The sequence below is a fragment of the Crocuta crocuta genome, unplaced genomic scaffold (genome assembly GCF_008692635.1).
Source record: "Crocuta crocuta isolate KB4526 unplaced genomic scaffold, BGI_CrCroc_1.0 scaffold248, whole genome shotgun sequence".
NCBI classification, from domain to species: Eukaryota; Metazoa; Chordata; class Mammalia; order Carnivora; family Hyaenidae; genus Crocuta; species Crocuta crocuta.
Genome location: NW_027532409.1, coordinates 5,603,541 through 5,627,149, shown reverse-complemented (window position 1 = coordinate 5,627,149; position 23,609 = coordinate 5,603,541). Strand labels below are relative to the sequence as shown.

Here is a 23,609-nt window from a genome sequence, read left to right as displayed (position 1 = left end):
CTACACTTTGGGAAAACCACAGGAAAAAAAGTACTACCTCCATGGAGCTTACACATACTTGAAGTCTGTATAGTCTATATATTCAACTCTATGCACTTACTAAATTACTAGTGGTAGATTCAGATAAGACATGAGTAGATCATAAGTTCTGGGGCGGGGGGTGGGAGAAACAAGCCAAGAGTGCAGGAAAGGCTGGTCGTTTTAGGAAGTGCTGTGCCCTGACATGTGAACAGAGACCCAAGTGAAGGGAGCCTGTGTGGTACTCCATTATGTGATGAGTATCTTTAGTATTTTAACAACCTTGTATCATGTTACAAATAATACCTGATTAACTTTGCTAACATTAGACTCACCAAGCAAAATTTATATCAAATTCTAATATCTGAAACACATGCAAACAAAAAATCTTTTCTCGTTTGATGATAAAATAACGTAAATAATGATACATTGAAACACTGGAAGACAGCCATTAGAATTGTCATAGAAGGGGAGCCCTGGTGACTCAGTTAAGCGTCCAATTTTTGGTTTTGGCTCAGGTCATGATCTCATAGTTCAGGCTAGTGCAGAGCCTGCTTAGAGTCCTTTCTCTGTCTCCTTCTCTCCTTGCCCCTCCCCTGCTTGTGCATTCTCTCTCTTAAAATAAACATTAAAAAATTATTTTTAAAGGGGGACCTGGGTGGCTCAGTCGGTTAAGCGTCCAACTTCAGCTCAGGTCATGATCTCACAGTTCGTGAGTTCAAGCTCCTCATCAGGCTCTGTGCTGATAGCTCAGAGCCTGGAGCCTGCTTTGGATTCTAAGTCTCCTCTCTCTGCCCCTCTCACACTTGTGCTCTGTCTCTCAAAAATTAATAGACATTAAAAAAAAAAAGGAAAAAAGTCATACAAAATTTTTTTTTTAAAACGGGGCACCTGGGTGGCTGAGTCAGTTGGGCGTCTGACTTCAGCTCAGGTCATGATCTCACGGCTCGTGGGTTCGAGCCCTGTGCTGGGCTCTGTGCTGGAAGTTTGGAGCCTAGAGCCTGTTTGGATTCTGTGTCTCCTTCCCTCTCTCTCTGCCTCTCCCTGCTCACACTCTGTCTCTCTCTCCTTCAGATATAAATAAACATTTAAAAGTTTTTTTAAATTAAAAAACAACAAATAAAAACAAAAGGTTACATACTATACATACATATATTTTATATAAAAGTCTAGAAGAGGCAAAACTATAATGACAAAAAAGAGATCAACAGTTGACTGAGTAGAGGGTGTGGTGGGAAGGATGTGGGGAGGGCAGAGAGGATCAGAGGGCACAAGCAAACATTTTTAAGTGATGAAAATGTTCTATATATGGACTGTGGTGGTAGTTATACAACTATACACAATTATTAAAATTCATGAAACTGTATACTGAACATGGGTACATCTTACTGTACGTAAATTATGCCTCAACAAATCTGGAAAGAAATTCAGCATAGCATATACAATTTAAGACGTACACATTTTCCTTTATGTGAAAAATAATTGTAATAAATTTTTTTTCAGATTTTATTTTATTATTTTGAGAGAGAGAGGGCACAAGTAAGTAAGGGTCTGAGAGAGAGAGAGAGAGAGAGAGAGAAGTGGGGCTCATGTTCACCGGAACTGGGGCTTGAGCATACCTGAACTATATACAAATCTGTAATAGTTCATAAATCTTCAACAGTGATTCTTACCATTGGGAATTTTGATGGGACTATTGCCTAGATGTAGGATCTGAGGATCTGAAACCTCCTGAACATTTTTCTTTATTAACATATTAAGGATCTGTGATTGATGCCAAATAACCTCACATGTATATTAGTTACCCCACCTGGAATCTATCATCATTAATCCTTTCTGGAAGGTCATCCCTGACTGTGACCCCACACATGCCCAATTAGGTGGCTCTCTGTGGTTCCTCTTCTGTCCCCACTACCAGTATCCTCGAGTGTACAGCACTTCTTGACCAGGTGTTTACCTAACTCAGGGACTAGGGCCTGTTTGCCCCTGAATTATGAAAACCAAAAATGCAAAAATGGCTCTAATCATCCCAAATGTCCCTTGAAGGGACAAAATTACTCCAAGTTAAGAACTACAAATTTGTGTCTTATATCAGTCTAATCATCCTCTCCTCCAGCCTCTGCACAGCTTCCAGATTCCTAAACTTTGCTGTTCTAAGTGTAGTCCCTGGACCAGCAGCATTGGCGTTAAGGGAGCTTGTTAGGAAAGCCGAATATTAGGCCCAATCTCAGATCGACTGAATTAGAATCTGACTTTTAACAGGATTAACTATCCTGGTGATTTCTATGCGCATTAAATTTGAGAAGCACTACCAGGTCTCTAACTTGCTTGAGGGTGAGTATCACTTGGACCCTCGGTTAACAGTTAAACAAATTCCTGGAGATTATCATTCCATGGTAAAGGTCAGGGCCTAAGAACCTGCATTGTTAGCATGTGGCTCAGGTAATCCTTATCCTTGGGCCAATTTGGGAACTGCTACTCTAAAATAAACATCAGATTTTGTCATTATTCAACTAGAATTAAAATCCCTTTAGTGACTCTCCTTGGCCTACAGTAGTGATTCTCAACTCAACCTTAGGTGCTTACCTGGGGAGTATTTAGAAATCCTGTTGCTAGGCTGTTCCCCAAACCCACTAAAGACTCTAGGGGAGGGACCCATCCACTGGTGAATTTTTCAAAGCTCCCCAGTTGCAGCCAATGTTAAGAACCATTGGGAATGATCAATGGTTAACCTGGATTATAAAACCCAACTGTAAAAGGCCTCTGCCTGCCTTCCTAGCCCTATTTTGCATTGTATTTTTGCCTATGTACACCATACCCCATCCTCACTAAGCTACCTGCAATTCCCAAACCTGTGGTACTTTCATGCCCCTGGGCCTTTCTCTGAATGGCAAAGTTATTCATCCCTAAGGACTGAATTACCACTTAGCTTCTTCCCTTTTAGAGTGATTTTAGATTTCCTTGACACGCTTGCCTGGGCAGAGTAAATCATTCTCTTCTCTATGCTAATACCATGCCTCTTTGTGTAGAGCTCTATTACTATACTTACATTATACAGTTGATTCTTGAACAACTTGGGTTTGAACTGTGCGTGTCCACTTAACAGGCAGATTTTTTTTGATATGGTACAGTACTGTATTTTCCTTATGATTTTCTTAACATTTTTTCTCTTACTTTATTGTAAAAATATGATATATAATGCGTAAAACATACAAAGTATGTGTTAATCAACTGTTTATGTCATTGGTAAGGCTTCCGGTCAATAATTAAGTTTTGGGGGGAGTCAAAAATTATACACGGATCTTTACTAGTGGGGTATGAGGTCTATGTGTGTAGATGTCAGTGTCCCTAACCCCGTTGTTCAAGGATCAATTGTAGTAATGGGTTACAATTATCTTGAAACAGAGGTTAACAATTAAACAAATTCCTGGAGATTCTTGAACATAAGAAACAAATTCTTGAACATGAGAACTATGGCTGTTTAGTTTTATATCCCTGGTACCTAGCTAAGGGCCAGGAATATGGTAGGCAGCTAGCAGTATTTTTGATTAGTGAAAGGAGAAAAAAAAGAAGAAAATAAAAACAAGCAGGAATATTGCTTTCTTTAAAAATCTGATTTAATATAATCTAACATTAAACTCTTAATTAGAGGGGTGCCTGGGTGGCTCAGTTGGTTAAGCATCCAACTTTGGCTCAGGTCATGATTTCACAGTTTGTGAGTTTGAGCCCCATGTGGGGCTCTGTGCTGACAGCTCAGAGCCTGGAGCCTGCTTTGGATGCTGTGTCTCCCTCTCTCTCTACTCCTTCCCTACTCAGCTCTGTCTCCTCCTCTCTCTCAAAAATAAACAAATATTAAAAAGATTTAAAAAAAAAGAACTTAACATCCTGATAAAAATAATCGTATTTAGAAAAGAACTTTAAGCTGTGAGTTTCACCTGGAGAAATATGCATGAAAGCACTGAGAGAGAAAGAAGCCCTTTCCTTAATTCAGTAACATAATTTGGTCCACGAATTCATTACAAGGAGTTGAAATGATCCTGTTTCTTTAGGTGTCTAAGGCATCTTTTGAATTGAGGTGAAATTCACCTAACTGGAAAATTTTTTTTTTTTAAATAATCATTTTAAAGTGTCATTTAGTAAATTCACAATGTTATACAACCACCATCTAGACTAAGTTCTAAAATAATTTTCCTCCCCTCAAAAGAAAACCTGCTATAAACATTGGGGTGCCCCTATGAATCAGTACTTTCAACAATAGCCAAATTATGGAAAGAGCCTAAATGCCCATTAACTGATGAATGGATAAAGAAGATATGGTTTACACTGAGATACCACCTCACGCCAGTCAGAGTGGCTAAAATGAGCAAATCAGAGAACTCTAGATGCTGGCGAGGATGTGGAGAAACGGGCACCCTCCTACACTGTTGGTGGGAATGTAAACTGGTACAGCCCCTCTGGAAAACAGTGTGGAGGTTCCTCAGGAAACTAACAATAGAACTCCCCTATGACCCAGCAATAGCACTGCTAGGAATTTACCCAAGGGATACAGAAATGCTGATGCATAGGAGCACATGTACCCCAATGTTCATAGCAGCACTCTCCACAATAGCTAAAACATGGAAAGAGCCTAAGTGTCCATCAACAGATGAATGGATCAAGAAGATGTGGTTTATCTATACCATGGAATACTACATGGCAATGAGAAACAATGAAATCTGGCCATGTGTAGCAACATGGATGGACCTTGAGGGTGTTATGCTGAGCGAAATAAGTCAGGCAGAGAAGGACAAATATCACATGTTTGCACGTATAGGAGGATTAGGAGGAACTTGACGGAGGAACAAGGGGGAGAAGAAGGGCGGAAATGGTGGGGGAAAGGGAGAGAGGCAAACCATGAGAGACTCTTGAATGCTGACAAAAACTGAGGACTGATGGATGTGGGGGGGAGGGGGGATGGGCATGGAGGAGGGCACTTGTGGGGATGAGCACTGAGTGTTATGTGGAAACTAATTTGACAATAAACTATTTGTAAAAATAAATAAATAAATAAATTGTAAAGTAGAAAAAAAAAGAACACTGTTAAAAAAAAGAAGATATGGTTTATATATACAATGGAATACTATTTGGCAATGAGAAAGAATGAAATCCTGCCATTTGCAGTGTGGATGGAACTGGAGGGTATTATGCTGAGTGAAATAAGTCAGTTAGAGAAGGATAGATATTGTATGTTTTCGCTCATATGTGGACCTTGAGAAACTTAACAGAGGACCATGGGGGAAGAGAAGGGGAAAAAATAGTTACAGACAGAGAGAGAGGGAGGCAGACCATGAGACTCTTAAATACAGAGAAGAAACTGAGGGTGGATGGGGAATGGACGAGGGTGAGGGGAAAATGGGTGATGGGCACTGAGAAGGGCACTTGTTGGGATGAGCACTGGGTGTTGAATGTAAGTGATGAACCACGGGAATCTACCCCCCAAACCAAGAGCATACTTTACACACTGTATGTTAGCGAATTTGACAATAAATTATATTTTTTAAAAAAAGAAGAAACCCTGTACTCAAGTAGTCAGTCACTCCCCATTTTCCTCCTAGCCCCTGGAAAGCACCAGGAACAGTAACTTTTAAGTTACACTAAGGTATTTAAAAGATATAAGGCAGGTATTTAAAAAGGTATAGGTTTGGGGCACTTGGGTGGCTCCGTTGGTTAAGCATCTGGCTTCAGCTCAGGTCATGATCTCATGGCTGTGGGTTCGAACCCCACGTCGGGCTCTGTGCTGACAGCTTTGAGCCTGGATGGAGTGTGCTTCAGATTCTGTGTGCGCCCCCCTCCCCGCCCCTCCCCTGCTCACACTCTGTCTCTCTCTCTCAAAAATAAATGCTAAAAAAAAGTTTTTAAACATTAAAAAAAAGTTTTTAAAGGTATAGGATCTAGATGGCTGTACAATTTTTTCTTGTCACACAGAAAAGAGCACAAATACAGTTTTTTTCAGTATCTCAAAACTCCAATGTTTTATTAACCATTTTATGTACACTGATATCAAGTCTTGAAAGCTAATAACAACAGGTCCAAAGCTTCTTATATAGTTAATGTACAAATGCTCATATTTTCTACAATAATGAAGATGAAAATGACACAACAGTTACAGCTACATAAAAATATATACAAGGACTTAAGACACATTTGATATTATTTGGCTTACAACATGTGTAGATACTACACAAAAAATGAGGATATAATTTGCAGAAAAGTAAAATGTGACCAAAATCACTTTTCTTCCTAAAATTTAAAAATAAAATTCCTGACAATAGCAATTACTATTACTAATTTACAGCCAAATTTTAGACTTAACTCAAATTAGCCAGGGTTAGATATAAATTAAACATAGTGTATTTAAATATATAAGCTTTTCAGTTTAAAAAACATACATTTCATAACATTTTCTCAAAATTAATTAAGAATGGTTTATCCATGTCCTTCCAGATTCTGGAAAAACATTAGAACAAGTGAATATTGAACAGCTGATTCTTTGGAAAGCTGCACCCAAGTATCCCTTTTATTAGGTTGTGAAATCAGCTAAGAGGGCTTTTATTAGGGCTGGAAGGCAAGGAGGTGGAGCTCAGGTACAAATCTGCTGTTGCTCAAAGAGAGAAAGGCCATGAGAAAGGAGCTAGACACCACAGGATAGAAGTGGCACCTGGATGTGGAGTTGCCGTAGTGGGCAGAGACAGGCTGGTGTATCACCCTTTGGCCCAAGTGCTATGGGAACCACTCCCTACTCAATATGCATATGTATTTTTTAGAGTAATCTCTATGCCCAACACGGAGCTTGAACTCAACCCTGAGATCAAGACTCACATGCTCTCCCAACTGACTGAGCCTGCCATGTGTCCCCTGCTCAGTATTAAATTGAGAACAGAAATATTTCAAAGCGTGCTTAACAAAAACAGATTATGTACCTTCATATTACAAAGCATAGGAGACATTTATTTTAAAAAAGTGAACTAAAAAATTATGAGGTATCTCCTTACTTCATCTTAAAAACTAACCCAAGGAACATTTAAAAAATTCTTTAACTATTAAAGTGTTTAAAAGGCACTTGAAATATTGCTTTCCAATCCAACTCAAATATACTGTCAACTAATTTTGGACATCAAAAAAACGCATAATTTTGGTGCAATTTTTCTTGTAATTCAGTGATACTTTCCATTTATAGGGCTGAAAGTTTTGAAGGATAGAGCCCCAACATTTTGCAACCTGAAAGTGCTTTTATTGTAGAAACAGGAAGGGCATTAATGATTTGCTCTCTCACTGACCACATCCTGTAGTCGTTTAAGCAAAACATCATCATTTTCTTGACAGAGGCGTTTGGCAGGTGATTCTGCATCACCATCGATGGCTATTGCTCGTTTCTTGGTTCTTTGTTCACCCTGCCTTATCATATTGTTGATATCTTTCAAACTCTGCAAAAATAGAGGACATGTGTGAGTAAAAGGGGAAAGAGGCAAAGAACTAAACTAACTACTTTTTCCTGCACTCTACCCAAAGCTGAACACTAGGCAGAGATTATCTTTTGAATCTAGGTCAACTTAAAGAGGGCAATTGGAACTAATCTCATCATGGTTTTAAAAACTGAATTTACCTTATAGCAGTAGTGCTCAAAGTATAGACACTGGACCAGATGCAGTAGAAGTATCTAGGAACTTACTGGGAATGCAAACTCTGAAGCCCCACCCTAACCCTGACTGAATCAGATACTCTAGGGATGGAGTCCAGCAATCTATAGTTAATCAAGCCCTCCAGGTGATTCTGCGCTTCCTTAAAATTTGAAATCCTCTTCCTAAGGCAATGCTTTTTAAGCTTGAATGTGCTTAATCACCTGCAGATCTTGTTAAAATGTACATTCAGATTCAGTAGGGCTGGCATGAGGTTTGAGATCTAGCATTTTTAAAGTTTATTTTTTAATGTGTTTAGAGAGAGAGAGAGAGAGAGAGAGAGAGAAAATGCACATGTGAGCAGGGGAGGGGGTAGAGGGAGAGAATCTTAAGCAGGCTCCACACCGAGTGTGCTCGCTACTGAGTGTGGGGCTCAATCCCACGATCCTGGGATCACGACCTGAGCCAAAATCAAGAGTCGCCCAACTGACTGAGCCACCCAGGTACCCCAAGATCCTGCATTTTTAACATGCTCCCAGGTGATGCTGATGTTGAAGGTCTATAAACTGTACTGAGTAGAAGGCCTTAGAGAAGTGGCTCCTGAAAGCTGTGCATCACAACTGTCCAGAGAACCTGACTGTCAGAGCTCTGGGACGCAGTAGGTCTATCGGACAGATCTGTGCTCAACAAGGTCCCCCACGTGATTTTGAAATCACTGGCTCAGAAGTCAACTGGTCTCATCTTTCAGTTCATTTAAGAATCCCTTCTAAACATTCTTGTAGGAAATCAACTTCTATGAAGAAGAAACGCAAATCTGTGAAGTATTCTATCTCAAGTGAGGTTGATTTCTGGAGACATATTAAACATATTTGCTTGATAGCTTTTCAAATATCTGAAGACATCAATCATATAACTGTCACATCTTCATCACTGTATGGGAATTAAGATGGGGATAACCACAGAACTGTGTGTATAAATAAGAGAAAGCCTCTTTTTTTCAGACTTTTCACTATCCCATCACCAAATGAACTTTCACTTTGAAAGCTTTTCTCTAAAGTTGATATTCCTCGTGTCTGACCACTTGTGCCTTATTGGTCCCTTCTCAAGATCACATTTAAGCAGGGTGACACACTGGACTCTTGCAGTGAACTTACCCAATATCATATCAATAGTAATGGATTAAACTACCTCAGTTGAATACGTTGCTCTTGATCACAGTAAACTTGCCACAGTAACAGTTCATATTATTCTTAAAAATTTTTTTAAATGTTTATTCATTTTTGAGAGAGAGAGACAGAGCATGAGTGCGGAAGGAGCAGAGAGAGAGAGGGAGACACTGACCTCGAACTCATGAACTGTGAGATCATAACCTGAGTATCCATAAGCCTCATATGTATATTGCTATCATGGTATTTGTGATACTCTGACAAAACTACCTTCTTATTAATCTATTTTCCTTCCTGCTTATGGATTCAGATCAAGGCAGGGAATGGATTTTATTTTTTTTTCCAATTCACTGCAGCAATCCAACCCCTATATTAATTACAAAGAAATGTTTTATAAAGCCCTGCTGACATGAAATGTTAAGAGCAGTCTGAGTCAAAAGTGAAGACCAACACTGTGACTTTACGTGTTTTAAAAAATTTTAAAAATATTTATTTTTGAGAGAGACTGAGTGTGAGTGAGGGAAGGACAGAGAGAGGAGGAGACACAGAATCTGAAGCAGGTTCCAGGCTCTGAGCTGTCAGCACAGAGACTGACCTGGGGCTTGAACCCATAAACCATGAAATCATGACCTTAGCCGAAGTTGGATGCTCAACTGACTGAGCCACCCAGGCGCTCCAGTTCATATTTATTAGTAGTAATTTTGTGGACAAAGAACAAGACTAAAGATTACTAACTGGCAATATTCCTGGATTTCAATCCAATTTTTAACAAAGGTACAAAGGTTGTTGTAACACCTTACCTTAGAAGGGCTGCCATTGAACTTATATAGCAGAGCACTCCTCGGTGTAAGGCCCAATGCATTCTTGTGCGGGGAAACATAAATGGAGTGTTGCTGGGAAATGCGGCGTGGTGAGCCTGGTTGTTGCTTAATATGTGGAAAAGGAGAGAGTGGTGGAGCTTCCATCTGAAATAATCCAAAAGTAAATTTTTGTAAGATAAAAGCTCCTTTTTTTGAATCCCACCATATTTTTATTTTTTTAAAAGTAGGCTCTATGCCAACATGGGGCTTGAACTCACAAACCCAAGATCAAGAGTTGCATGTTCTACCAACTGAGCTAGCCAGGCACCCTCATATTTTTATTCTTATTGGCATTTCTTAGTTAGGTGTCAGCTATACTATGAGAATGAATTTATGGCTGAAAAAAAGCAAAGACATGACCCATTACCCCTTGTTTTTCAATAGTCACTAACAGATAAACTAAAATTTATTTTCCTGCATCTTTCAGGAAATCCTGAAGAATTCTGAGTGAGACACCCAAAAGTGGTGATAAGCCAGGAGTATAGGAGCCCCTTGTTCATGCAGAGAAAGTAGAGGCAAAGAGTAGTCAACGTCCTAATAATCTCTGTATACACAACACCCACACCCTGTCCCGTAACCAAAGCCATAGTAGAGAGAATAAAAGAGAGACAGAACTCTATGAGCCAGAAGGATGAGTCTACCATGGAACATATTTGTTAGTGAAATGATTAAGACTTTATATTGAAATGAAAATTATTTAAAAATAGAATTAAGGAAGCATTTTTCCTTTCTTTCAAAAAAAATTTTTTTTTAATGTTTTTTATTTATTTCTGAGAGAGAGACAGCGTAAGCAGGGGAGAGTCAGAGAGAGAGGGAGACACAGAATCCAAAACAGGCTCCAGGCTCTAAGCTAGCTGTCAGGGCTCGAACCCACCAACATGAGATCATGACCTGAGTCGAAGTCGGATGCTTAACCGACTGAGCCATCCAGGCGCCCCTGCACTTTCCTTTAATATTCTCTACAATGTTTCCATTCCAGGAATAAATAGAGATGGTCCCTTAATTAATAATTTTATTCATCATCTTCAATTGAAGCTAATAAAACTAGTTTCAACTGGCTAATGATAGACATATTCATGACAGGTAAGGTGGAATTGAAGGGAGCTAAATGAATAGTCATGGCCTCTGAGAATAGTCACAGACCACATTCCTTGAAATCTAAGAGACACAAAATACACACGTATGGCTACTGGTTAGATGCAGTTTCTACTAGGTCCTTCTTACAACTAGAGTCTGCTCTCCTGGGAACCAACCCCAGCTTATACACTGATGATATTTTCACAGGCCAGCTGGTACTGCCAAATTTGCATTAAAATGTCTTAGTGTTGCTTCTACTAATGATCCAGGCCTATTTATGTCCTTTTCTCTTTATCTTAAGAAAAACATTTATCTCATATATACATATTACAATGGAAATCAAAAATAAGAGAAAAAAATTACCAGAATTGTTTTCGTTTTTCCACATTCTCATCTAGTAGTTGCCCATATGTTAACATAATTTCCAGTAACATAATCACAATATGGATAAAATTTCTATGATTTCTTCTGGACTGTGTTGTATGATAGTTTTAATCACTCTCTAACTATTGGTATTTTTTTTCTCCTATAAAGTGCATCAGTGACACTTTAACTCTGAAACACTTATCTAGTAAACTCATAGTAATCCAATTAGGACTATAAATATTCATATCATAGTAAAATATAAAACATACCACATGGTCCTGATTTGACAAGTCATATCTCAGTGCAAATGACTTCACTCTTCCCACATAGACTGTATTGTAAAATTTGATAAGATCACCTCTTTCCTCTTTCACTGGTCCACTAGAACAGTCCGGTGTTTTTGTAGCATCTTGCAATTCTGTTAAAAGATTCAGGGTTATGACAGATGTACTTTAATAAACAAAGTGGTGATCTGAATTACAACTCTACAATTAAAAAAAAAAAATCAGAAGCGCCTGGTGGCTCAGTCAGTTAAATGTTTCACTCTTGATCTCAGCTGAGATCTTTTCTTTTTTTTTTTTAGTTCATTTATTTATTTTGAGAGAGAGACAGCAGAGCCTGATGCAGGGCTTGGACTCACAAACCATGAGATCATGACCTGAGCTGAAATCAAGAATTGTATTCTTTTTTTTTTTTTAATTTTTTAAATGTTTATTTATTTTAGAGAGAGACAGAGTGGGTGCAGAGGAGGGGCAGAGAGAAAGGAAGACACAGAATCCAAAGTAAGCTCCAGGCTCTGAGCTGTCAGCACAGAGCCCAATGTGGGGCTTGAACCCACAAACCACGGGATCATGACCTGAGCCAAAGTCCAACACTTAAATTGACTGAGCTACCCAGGTGCCCCTCAAGAGTTGTATGTTTAACCAACTGAGCCACCCAGGTGATTCTCAGCTCAAGTCCTGATCTCAGTGTTGTGAGTTCAAGCCCTGCATTGGGCTCCATGCTGGGTGTGGAGCCTAACATTTTAAAAAATGTTGGAAACCCAACTATATTACATATAAATTAAATTGGAATCTTGAGAAATGCAAATATATGTACTTAGGCTAATACTCTTTAAAATTTTTTTTAAATGTTTATTTATTTTTGATAGTGAGTGAGAGACAGAGTGTGAGTGGGGGAGGGAGAGAGAGAGAGGGAGACACAGATTCTGAAGCAGGCTCCAGGTTCTGAGTCTGATGTGGGGCTCAAACTCAAACCAGGAGATCATGACCTGAGCCGAAGTCAGATGATTAACTGACTGAACCACCCAGGTGCCCCAAGGTAATACTCTTTTCTCTAGACACTATTTTAGCAAGAAAGTTTCACAACCATACTTTTTTAAAAAGTTCATTGATTGATTTATTGGGGGTGGGGCAGAGAGAGAGAGAGAGAGACAGACAGACAGACAGACAGACTGAGAGAGAGAGAATGCCAAGCAAGTTCCAGGCTCTCAGCATAAACCCCATCATGGGGCCTGAACTCACGAGCCACAAGATCATGACCTGAGCTGAAATCAAGACTAAGAGGCTTAACTGACTGAGCCACCCAGGCCCCCTTTCTGTCAAATTTTTTTATGCACAGTTCCCTTTCCCTGTAATATCCTAATGAACACTATTCTAAGGCATACTGGCTTTGTAACAGCTGTTGTAGGTTATTCTCACTATATGGATCAGTCAAAATTATTTAATGTCCTCCTTTGATTAGAAATTTCTGGACACAGACTATTTGTGTATCATTCCAATTCCAGTCATTAATATTTACATAAGGTAATGGGCTCTATTTATTTTGAAGGAACCAAATATTTAAAACTCTCTGGGACTTCGGTGGGGTGCCTGGCTGGCTCAGTCAGTAGAGCATGTGACTTTTAATCTGGGGGTTATACATTTAAGCCTTATATTGGGTGTGAAACCTACTTAAAAAAACAAAAAACAAACACTCCTGTGATATTTACAGTGATATTTTGGCAGCTTCTTGTGAGTTCTAAAAGGCATGACTATAATCTAAAAACAAGTAAAAATGTGCTCTATTTATATCTTCATTGTCTATCTGGTGATTTTAAGATGAGCATAATGTGAAATAAAGTCACCTGATTTTCAATTTGCAGTTACCAATATTATATATCTCACATGAAAACAGAATTTTTGTCTCATGAAAGAATTTGCTTTTATTGTTTTCTTTCACTGTAACCTATTATTATTATGTTTAATTTAAGTAATCTCTATACCCAATGTGAGGCTTGAACTCACAACCCTGAGGTCAAGAGTCACACACGCTCCTGACTGAGCCAGCCAGGGATGCCAATAACATTTAAAGTATTGTAAATAAGGAATATGGCCTTAGATAAACTAGCTTAAAAAAGAAAGAGGAAAAATGACATTTAAAGAGCAATACTCATTAATAAAATACCATAAATTTTATATTGCCTAAAAAATTATAGGGGTGTGTGGGTGGCTCAGCTGATTGACCCTCTGACTCCGGGTTTCCACTCAGGTCATGATCTCTTAGTTTGTGGAATTAAACCCTGCATCTGGTTCAGTGTTGACAGTGCGGAACCTACTTGGGATTCTCTCTCTGCCCCTCTCCCTCTCATGCACACTCTCTCTCAAAAATAAATAAATAAATAAATAAAACACTCAAGTGTAATACACTTGAATATTATATTTGTTACTTAGATTAAGCTATAATCTGAATCTCTCCAGTGTTCTAGTCAATAATGCCAGTCTAGGGTGGTCTGCTGCTTCAATGGTAAAGAATGCATAGTCTGAGTGAACTGGTATTTTGATCAGGAAGCTCATTTCCAACAGGTGGCTATTATAAGGGTTTCTGTTAGGTTTATCTTAATCAAAGGCCAATGCTTTGCTAATTAACATACTCAATGTCAGAAATGGGTTTTTATTAAAAACAAAAGGACGGGGGGGTGCTTGGATGACTAAGTTGGCTAAGAGTCCGACTTTGGTTCAGGTCATGATCTTGTTGTTTGTGAGTTTGAGCCCCCTGTTGGGCTCTGTGTTGACAGCTCAGAGCTTGGAGCCTGCTTTGGATTCTGTCTCCCCCCCCCGCCCCCTGTCCCTCTCCCACTTGCTCTCTTTCTCTCTCAAAACTAAATATAAAAAAAAAATGTAAGGGGCGCCTGCGTGGCTCAGTTGGTTAAGTGCCCAACTTCGGTTCAGGTCATGATCTCACGGTTCGTGAGTTCGAGCCCTGTGTCAGGGCTTGTCAGCTTGTCTCATTCTCTCTCGGCCACTCCCCCGCTTGCTCTCTCTCTCAAAAATAAATAAACATTAAAATAATTTTTTTAAGAAATGGGTTTTTATTGATGAAAATTCTGACCATATGTTATGTAAGCCTAATGCTTAAAATTGGTGCACGTTGGGAAATTAGAAGTATTTAAGTAGACTGGTTAACATATTTGAGACACTGTCCATGATATCATGAAACAGATGAGTGATTCACTGAAGTCTGTAGAGCTTTACTATTATGGATGATAATGATGCCCAGCCCTGAACTCTGATGCATGTCATTTGCTTGACCCTGGCTTTAAGGCTAACAGAGTCCTGCATCTGGAATCTTGGCACCTGCTTCATGTGAACATCTAATGTGTGAGGTGGTGGTTGGACAGCTAGGTTTTTGGGAGACCTATATAGGATGTGTAAACTATGTGTGCTTTCTAAATAGTAATCATTTTATACCCAATTAAGAATTTTATAGAACCAGAATTGTTTCTTCCCCATGTGGTGTTTTTTGATATGTTTCGGTCATAGTAACTGACCATAGTTTGAGAAACTATAACATACCTTATGTGAACATAACTTGCCTGACTGTATCCTCCCCTGTAACTTTTTACCTTTTTTGGTGCCAGAATTCCTGAGTCCATTATCACTGGATACTCACCCTGCTCTGTGCCATTACCATTGGATAAAGCCTTAAAAATGGTTGTTTGCTTGCTAATAAATATCTAGTTAATAAATGTAAATACAACAGGAGTTGATCTGAAACCTTTAGGTTGTAGACAGTAGCTAACCTTCACTGATCTCAAACTTCATTTGCAGATACTGTATCTCTTGAACTTCACTGTTCCTTGTATGCCTAGTAGCAAGTAGTCTTGCTAGGAGTTACTTTGTTTTGCATAGAGAACATTATTTTCTAGCTAACCTCTGGTGCCTGTCTGTCTCTACCCCCACCCCACATGCCTGGTTTTGTATTGACAGAAAAACCACTTAGGACAGATGAGCAACATGTGTTACAAAAACAGAAAGGCTGGGTGTGTGTGTGTGTGTGTGTGTGTGTGTGTATAAAAATATACACATTTGTAGTTGATATATATGTATATATAATATATATGTATTTTTTCAGGCTTACTGTCTAATATACTTCCATTGCCTTGAAAAGGCTCAGGAATAATATATCTATATAAAAAGAATTGAGCTTGGCTTATGTATCCTTGAATGGGGCAGATTGTAGGGCACTGTTATTAAAGAATTTTTTGGTAAGATGTTAAAAGTTCAGATACCAATGAACACCATAATGATCACGTATATCTATGTAATTAGATAACAGTATTTGACTCTGGCAATTTTCTCTAGAATTTATCCTAAGGATGTAGATCAAAGATTAAGCTACAGTGGAGTCAATCACGGTACATGTGTTACACATGTAGTAATGAAAAGATGAGACAAGGAAAAGATGGGCAGAAGAAGCATTTTAACAGCTTATGAATACGAATAATTACCATTTGATTTTCCTTTCTTTGAAAAAAATTTCCTAGTGCCTCAAGTCTTAGTTATCATGATGGTAGTAACAGGATAGCAGCTTTATTGGTGGTGGCAGAATACTTATATACTTATTAATGAGCAAGACATTTCCTTAATTGTCATCCCAGGCAGATCACTTACAGCTACCTTACGTTCCCTGTAATTCAGATTTATTTTTAAAATTAAGAGCCTTTTATTAGAGTGTTTTATTAATGTTGTAATTATACTACAAAACTTCTTCTAAAGCACAATTAATACGGGAAAAATGAATGGTTTCAATTCACAACCTCTTTGGATGCAGGCACCTGACTCATACTTATCTCAAACTTGTTTCTTCCCAAATACTTTCACATATGCATTATCCATTCCATCTACATCACTGATTCCATGCTGCCTGACATCTACTGCATTATGTACAATATAATCAAAGGTATATTACATATAGAATATTAAACAGGGCAACCTACCACAATCCGTCATTTCAAAATCGCCATTTACGTTTTTATTGTATGCCACAACTTCTCTTGGAATACTTTTCAATAGTACGCTTCTATAGACCTACAGGTTAGAGTGGAAAAAAAGGACTGCTAAGTCATAAAGATGCACAGTTTAAGCAAAACCAAAATAAGAACAAAATATCATGCCAGTTGAAAGGTATTTGTATTGGTGATAATCAAGGGCAAAATATTACTAGGCTGGTAAATGTAGATTACAGCAACCATCTTAGAGAGGATATGGAAACACAGCCTACCACCTAATATATGCCATTGTAGGAGTTTACAAAATAGAAGAATTAAGTCAGTAAATACCAACTAAACACTGATGAGCAGGTTTTGCCAAATAAAAGCAACTTCAAATATTTGAGCTTGTTTTCCTTCTAATTCCTTGCACGAGAATCATTTGATCTCATTAAGACTCGTTTTCCTATTCCCATCCATTCCTATTTCCTTTTTTTTTTTTTTTAATGTTTTATTTATTTCTAGGAGAGAAAGAGACAGCGTGAGCAGGGGAGGGTCAGAGAGAGAGGGAGTCACAGACGGAAACAGGCTCCAGGCTCTGAGCTGGCAGTCAGCACAGAGCCCGACGCGTGGCTCGAACCCACGAACCGCGAGATCATGACCCAAGCGAAAGTCGGATGCTTAAACGACTAAGCCACCCAGGCGCCCCCATCCATTCCTATTTCCTTTCAGATGGCCACATGAAAATGTTTCCCTTCCTTTTCCTAAATTCTTTCCTACCTCCAAAATAGTTGAAAGACATGATCCATTCCCGTCATCCTATGGGTACTGGTATTGAGAGGATATTTAGTTAAGCTCTGGCCTGGCCCATTTTGGACTTACACTAACTTCACCTTAATGATCTTTAGGGATAATCTGGACCTTTCTAGAATCTGTCCCTGAGGGATTTTTCTGAAGAGGTCCAGACACTCTTAGCCTATCAAAGGATATAACAAATACTTCTACTTGGCTCTTCTAGTATCTTTATCACTATCAATATATTTTGGGGCTTAGGTAAAGAAGTGAAACTCTATGTGGGGCTCTCTTAGAAGGGGGTGTGACTACCAGTACTTAAGCATGGGATATCTGAGCAGCCACATCACATCACATCTCTCTTCCTAAGATGGCAGATCACCAAGACTAGAAAAGAGGTCATTATACTCTCTAGAGCACAGCAACCAAGCTCCTGAGTGGTCAAAGACTTAAGGTAACCTAACTGTGTTCTTCAGCTACAATAACAACAATATGGAACTAACAGTAATTAAATACTTTATATGTGCCAAGACACTAGGCTAATATTTTATATTTCCATGACTGAAAGGTTGTATAGGATTTTTACCATGGCTATTATAAAACATTATAAAAAAAATGCTTTGTACCTATTTAAAGATTCAAAATTAATATTCTTAGTAGGTGGCAAATGAAGCTAGACTTAAGCTAATAAATCCTCAAATTTCATGGGATTTAAACAACATTAGAGAATCAAGTCCCACACAATTAGAGACTATTATTATTATTTAAATTTATTCTTTGGTAATCTCTACCCAAAACGGGGCTCAAACTCATGACCCCTGAGATCAAGAGTCATATGCTCTTCTGAGCCAGCCAGGTACCCCAATAATAATATTATTATAGATATTTTTCATTAGATTATTTATTTAAAGTTTACTTATGTTGAGAGAGTGTGCAATGTGCAAGTGGGGAATGGGCAGAGGGAGAGAGAGAGAAAAAGACAGAGAGAGAAAATCCCAAGCAGGCTCTGCACTGTCAGTGTAGAGCCATATGCTGGGTTCCCACAATCCTGGGATCATGACCTGAGGTGAAATCAACAGTTGGAAACTTAACAAACTGAGCCACCCAGGCACCCCTAGACAGGTTCCATACAATATGTGGAGCTTGAAAATTACCACCCTGAGATAAAGAATCTCATGCTCTACAGATTGAGCCACCCAGGTACCCCTCATTAGATTTTTTTGTGAAAAATGTCCCCACTCAACAAATGAACAAAGAAATGTAACAGGAAAACAGGTGAGAAGTAAATACAAATATATGGGTGAGTCATATAAATAGCCAATTTCCTGGCTTTTACTGAAACTGTCTTTAGAGTTTAATGGTATCCATTCAACCAGAGAATCTAAAGTACAGGACAACTGTACTTTACCTTTTATATGACTTGTCAACAGAGAAATAGTACAAATCTATTTTTGGACAGGAGGAAAAATGTTACTCACATGACTGTTAGCCTGGGGCTGATTCCTATAACTTTTCATTATTTCTTGAAAAGTTCTTTCTTCTTTTGTTACCTAAGGAAAAGTAAAAACTGCATTTATCAGTTGCTCTTAAAAGAAAAATGGCTCTCAACAAAAGCTTCAATTATAAGTTGGTAGTGAGAGCAGTCTTGCAGAAAGCCATTAACCCCAGGCCAGTCCATGACTAAAAACCACTACCATTTATGATTTTTACTACCTTTAAAGTTCAGGCTTTGTGGCCTGTGGGGACTCAGCTAATAGTTTCATTAATCAAAAGCAATGAGATTGCTATGGTATAACTTTACTGAAAATACATTTCTTTTTATAAAAAGAATGCTACAAGAAAACTCAGATCTGCTGCATCCCCTGTATTCTCTGATTTTACTGACTTTTCAAGTACCCTTTTAAAAGTAAATCAGCCACATAATAAAGGAAACAAAATGTCTTATGGTGATTCACAAGAAAACTGAACAATTATTATAGGATTAGGCTTTTAATATTTCAGGACAGACTATAGGGTTTCTAATGCTTAGGCAGAAAAGTTATGGTGGTGGCCAAAAGGAAGAAAATGAATTAGTGATCCATTAAGGTATCCCTTCTGGTCTATTTGTTATTATAAAATTTACTTCAATTACTCCTTCTCTCTGCTTTACTGCCTATTAGCACTAAACCTGTTCTTCCATAATGATGCACTAAAAATGGCAAAGCCTGAACTCTGATAGTTCCATGGAAAACACAAAAGATAGATTAATAACATTTATTAATCTCTGTTTTGTATAGAGATTTTTAAAGGCATTGTGAGAGAGGAATCAAAAGGAGTTTGAAAACACGACCTTTGCCTCAAAAAGCTTAAAAATTAGGTCTTAACTATGTACATCTGCTAGTACTGACAGTGTAGTCAAGATGGTTCAGACGAAAGTTACAGATGATTTAAAAAGCAAGTAAGATATGCTATTATATGAATGAAAACATCTAGAAAGTAAAATGCTTTCTAAGGTGGTGGAAAAAATCACTGGAAAGCATTATTTTATAGAAGCTATTTTATGAATTATGAGCTCATTAAATTATGAAATAAGAAATTCTAGGTTGCCATTTATTAATTGTATAATTGATCAAGTTACTTTCAGCTCTGGGCCTCACTTACTAACCTACAACATAACAATCATTTTACTGTAAAGCATTAGATGAGTGGTGTCACAGCGATGGGGGGTATAAATGATATTGTTCACAATAATAGTATGGAGACCCATTTAAATAAATGGTCTCTAAGACTTTTCCAATTTCTTTACAACCAATGTATTCTTATGATGTGGGAAGACTGATTATTACAAAACAAAATGGAGAGTCCAGAGAACAGATGGAGTAGCTGGAATTTGCTGCTTAATTAACAATAGTGGGCAGTGTTGGCTATAGCATTTGAGCAAACTAACAATTAAGTGCAAAAAGTTTTTACTTTGTGCTTCAAAAATGGGTAACTAGGGCAAAGAGCTTCCCCCAGCTTATACATTACCTTTGCCATGATGTAAAAGGCACAAAGAAGCAGCTGATCCAAATGTCGGTCTTTCATTAGATCAGGGCAATGAACTAAAGTGAATTCAAAACACGTCCATATCTTCCTTCGTAACTCGTTTGACACATCCAGTTTTAAACATAAATCACGTAATCGTACACTTGCTAAATGATAGACCTAAGGTGGAAGGTAGCACACTGATGAAAAAAACCAGTAAATAATTTTTCTAGTTTATATCTTACCATGAACATGGGCTTTCAGGCCAAGATTAACAAATACATAGGCTGTTGACAAATGTATGTAAAATTACATAAAATTTCTGTTCTATAGTACTAGTTCATTGGCTGAAGACTTTAATTCTCTTTGGAAAACCATCTTAAAAACTCTTGGAAAAGATGTCCTCTATGCTGTAATCTATGTAAAGTAAGAAACCCTAAAATGCAGGATTTACTTGCATCATGATCATTATGAATGCTTAATTTTTCAAAGGTTCAGAAATCCCACACATCTTTTTTTGTTCAGATTAAATTGCTAGAAAGTCTAAAGTGTCAGATAATAGGGGCGCCTGGTTGGCTTAGTTGGTGGAGCATGTGACTCTTGATCTCGGGGTTGGGGATTCCAGCTCCATGTTGGGTGTAGAGATTACTTGAAAATAAAATCTTTAAAACATTTCGAAAAAAAAAGTCAGATAATAAAGAATTAAAATGTTTGATTTCAAGAATAAGTCAGAAAACAAAACTATTTAAAAAAACCTCCCCTATATTCTACATTGTTTTTTATGAGCACATAAATGGAAATAGTAAAGTAAACGAGATACAAAGTTTTTTGTTTTTGTTGTTTCTAAGTACATCAGAGTAAATTTAGATCAGTGCCCTGAACCTTTCACACAGTATTTTTTTTTAATTTAATTTAATTTTTTTTTTTTTACAAATAGTTTATTGTCAAATTGGTTTCCACATAACACTCAGTCCTCATCCCCACAAGTGCCTNGTATCTTTGGCAGGAAAATAATCCACAAATTAGAGTTTAAAAACAAATATAAGTTATCCAATACACTAATCTGATAGAAAGTCTAGTGGTGGACTCCAAAGCCACAAGTGATTCATTTTATAGCAAACTCATTTTTTTCTGAATCCTATCCCCTTGTTTCTGGTTCAACTGGCCAAAAGACAAACAGAATCCATTTGGATCAGTTCAGTGGGAAAGATGCTAGAACTTTATGTTTGTCACGGAAAATAAAAGATATGACCTTAGTTAAAAAGATTAAAAATAAAACGTCATTAAGTAATACTTGTTACATATCTTTTACAGAGTTGATCCAATGCCTTAAAGGAACACATCCTCTGGAAGTCTGATTCTAACAGAAACATTCACAGTACATTCTATTCAGGCATGGAACACTAGCACCACGCTGAGTTTAGCACAGACAACAGCCGCAGTTTACTCAAGGAATGGTTATTTTGAATTCACTATAGATACAGATACCTATGTTCTTTATACTGATATCCTATTCTCTTTTAGGTTAAAGTTTTTCTAGCTTCTAATCTATGTCAAATAGGCTATAATTACATGGAAAGAGAAGTGCCTGAGTAGTTCAGTCAGGAAAGCAGTTGACTCTTGATTTTGGCTCAGGTCATGATCCTGGGGTCGTTGAGACTGAGCCCTGTGTTGGGCTTTCTGATGAGTGTGGAGCCTGCTTGGGATTCTCTCTCTCCCTCTGCCCCTCTCCCCAGCTTGCACTCTCTGTCTGTCTGGTTTCTCTCTCAAATAAAGAAATAAATGGAAAGAAAAAACCTCAAAGATTCTGAAATAAATTCAGAATTAAAATTCAGAACTAGGGGCGCCTGGGTAGCTCAGTAGGTTATGTGTCCGACTTGATTTTTGCTCAGGACATCATCTCACAGTTTGAGGGATTGAGCCCCACATCAGGCTGTGCATAGAGCCTACTTGGGATTCTCTCTTTCTCTCTCTCTCTCTCTTGCTCATGATCTCTTGCTCTCTAAATAAATAAACTTTAAAAACAAAAACAAAAAGCAGGACTTATAAAAGCACAAGGTAGAGGCAGGAGTTGGGGAGGCAGAGTACAGGAAGCAGTGGGAAGTGGAAGAAATGGCAAGTCGATCGAGAACTATGATAAAAAAAAGACTAGAGGAAATAAATTTAAACTTGCATCAAAAGTATTTTAGAAAAGATAATTTCTTAAAAATTTTAAGTATTAAACCCTAATCACAACAAAAAAAACCAGTGCCTTCTTTTTCCTTTACAATTCTTGTTTTTTTAAAAAATTTTATTTCTAAGAGAGAAAGAGAGAGAGATAGACAGACAGAGAGTGAGCAGGGGAGAGACAGAGAGAGAGAGAGACAGAATGTGAAGCAGGCTCCAGGCTTTGAGCTGTCAGCACAGAGCCCAATGAGGGCTTGAATTCAGGAGCCTTGAGATCATGACCTGTGCTGAAGTCGAAGCTCAACTGACTGAGCCACCCAGGCGCCCCTCCTTTATATTTCTTAAGGGCTAGCCAGCCATGCGGTTGTGGGGTAGACTAGAGAGGTACCTTCCAGTTCTGGGATTTATTTTAGAGAGGAATCATGTTTGGTTACAAGTATCTGATTAACTTACCCGTCTTACCAGAAGATGACAGTGCTTGTAAAAATGGGTAGGGCAAATTGAAATTATTTCTTGAATTTATTATTTCTTAAAATTATATGTTAAATCTCTCAGTCCTTTTTCATTAATACTATAATAATGCAGGTATTATAATGGAAACTGGTCAAATCTTAATTTAAAAAGTAACCCAGTGGGGGTGCCTGGGGTGGCTCAGTGCATAAACCTGTGACTTTTAATCTTGAGATCATGAATTTGAGCCCCACTTTGGGAATAGTAAATAAAAGGTAACATACTGGATTTATGAAAAAAACTGTGGAGCCACCCAGTATTCCACCAATTTTTATAACCATTCTTCAATAATTTAAGCTTATCTGTAAAATCCAAGAAGCACTTGTTGCTGTAGATAAGCTCTAAACTACTGCAACCTAACAAAATTTAGTTCTAGTAAATTTCAGAGGATGGCCAACTGCTTACTCAAAGTGATATAAGAACATAAGCTGGCAGGAAATATAAGTTATATCAGGAAATCCAGTCACAGGATATGAGCCTGAGTCCAAACATAGTTCACCAAGGTAATGTTCTCTTAAGAGGTCAAATATAAAAAGGGTAAATGTATATTACCTAATGTGAAAGCTAGACAAAGATACTATAAAAAATATAGACCAGTATCTCTTATGAATATTGATATGAAAACCCTCAACAAAGTACTAGTAAACTGAACACAACAGCATACCCTAAAAGAATTTTACAGTGTGATCAAATATGACTTATTCTTGGAATGGAAGGATAGTTTAACATAGAAAAACCTATTAGAGTA

The 23,609-nt window shown here is 37.9% G+C and overlaps 1 protein-coding gene across 1 annotated transcript in view; it reads right to left on the bottom strand.

The window, feature by feature from the left end:
• Nucleotides 1-6,000: 6,000 nt before the first annotated feature.
• The window catches only part of RBL1 (RB transcriptional corepressor like 1), a 54,614-nt gene continuing 37,005 nt past the window's right edge, over nt 6,001-23,609 (bottom strand). The window contains exons 17-22 of the mRNA XM_077778858.1: nt 20,189-20,365; nt 18,661-18,732; nt 16,400-16,490; nt 11,412-11,560; nt 9,640-9,804; nt 6,001-7,481 (exon numbers count right to left, since the gene is read on the bottom strand). Coding sequence (XP_077634984.1) covers nt 7,311-7,481; nt 9,640-9,804; nt 11,412-11,560; nt 16,400-16,490; nt 18,661-18,732; nt 20,189-20,365 — 825 coding nt within the window. The 3' untranslated portion in view covers nt 6,001-7,310. The remainder of the gene's footprint in view (nt 7,482-9,639; nt 9,805-11,411; nt 11,561-16,399; nt 16,491-18,660; nt 18,733-20,188; nt 20,366-23,609) is intronic.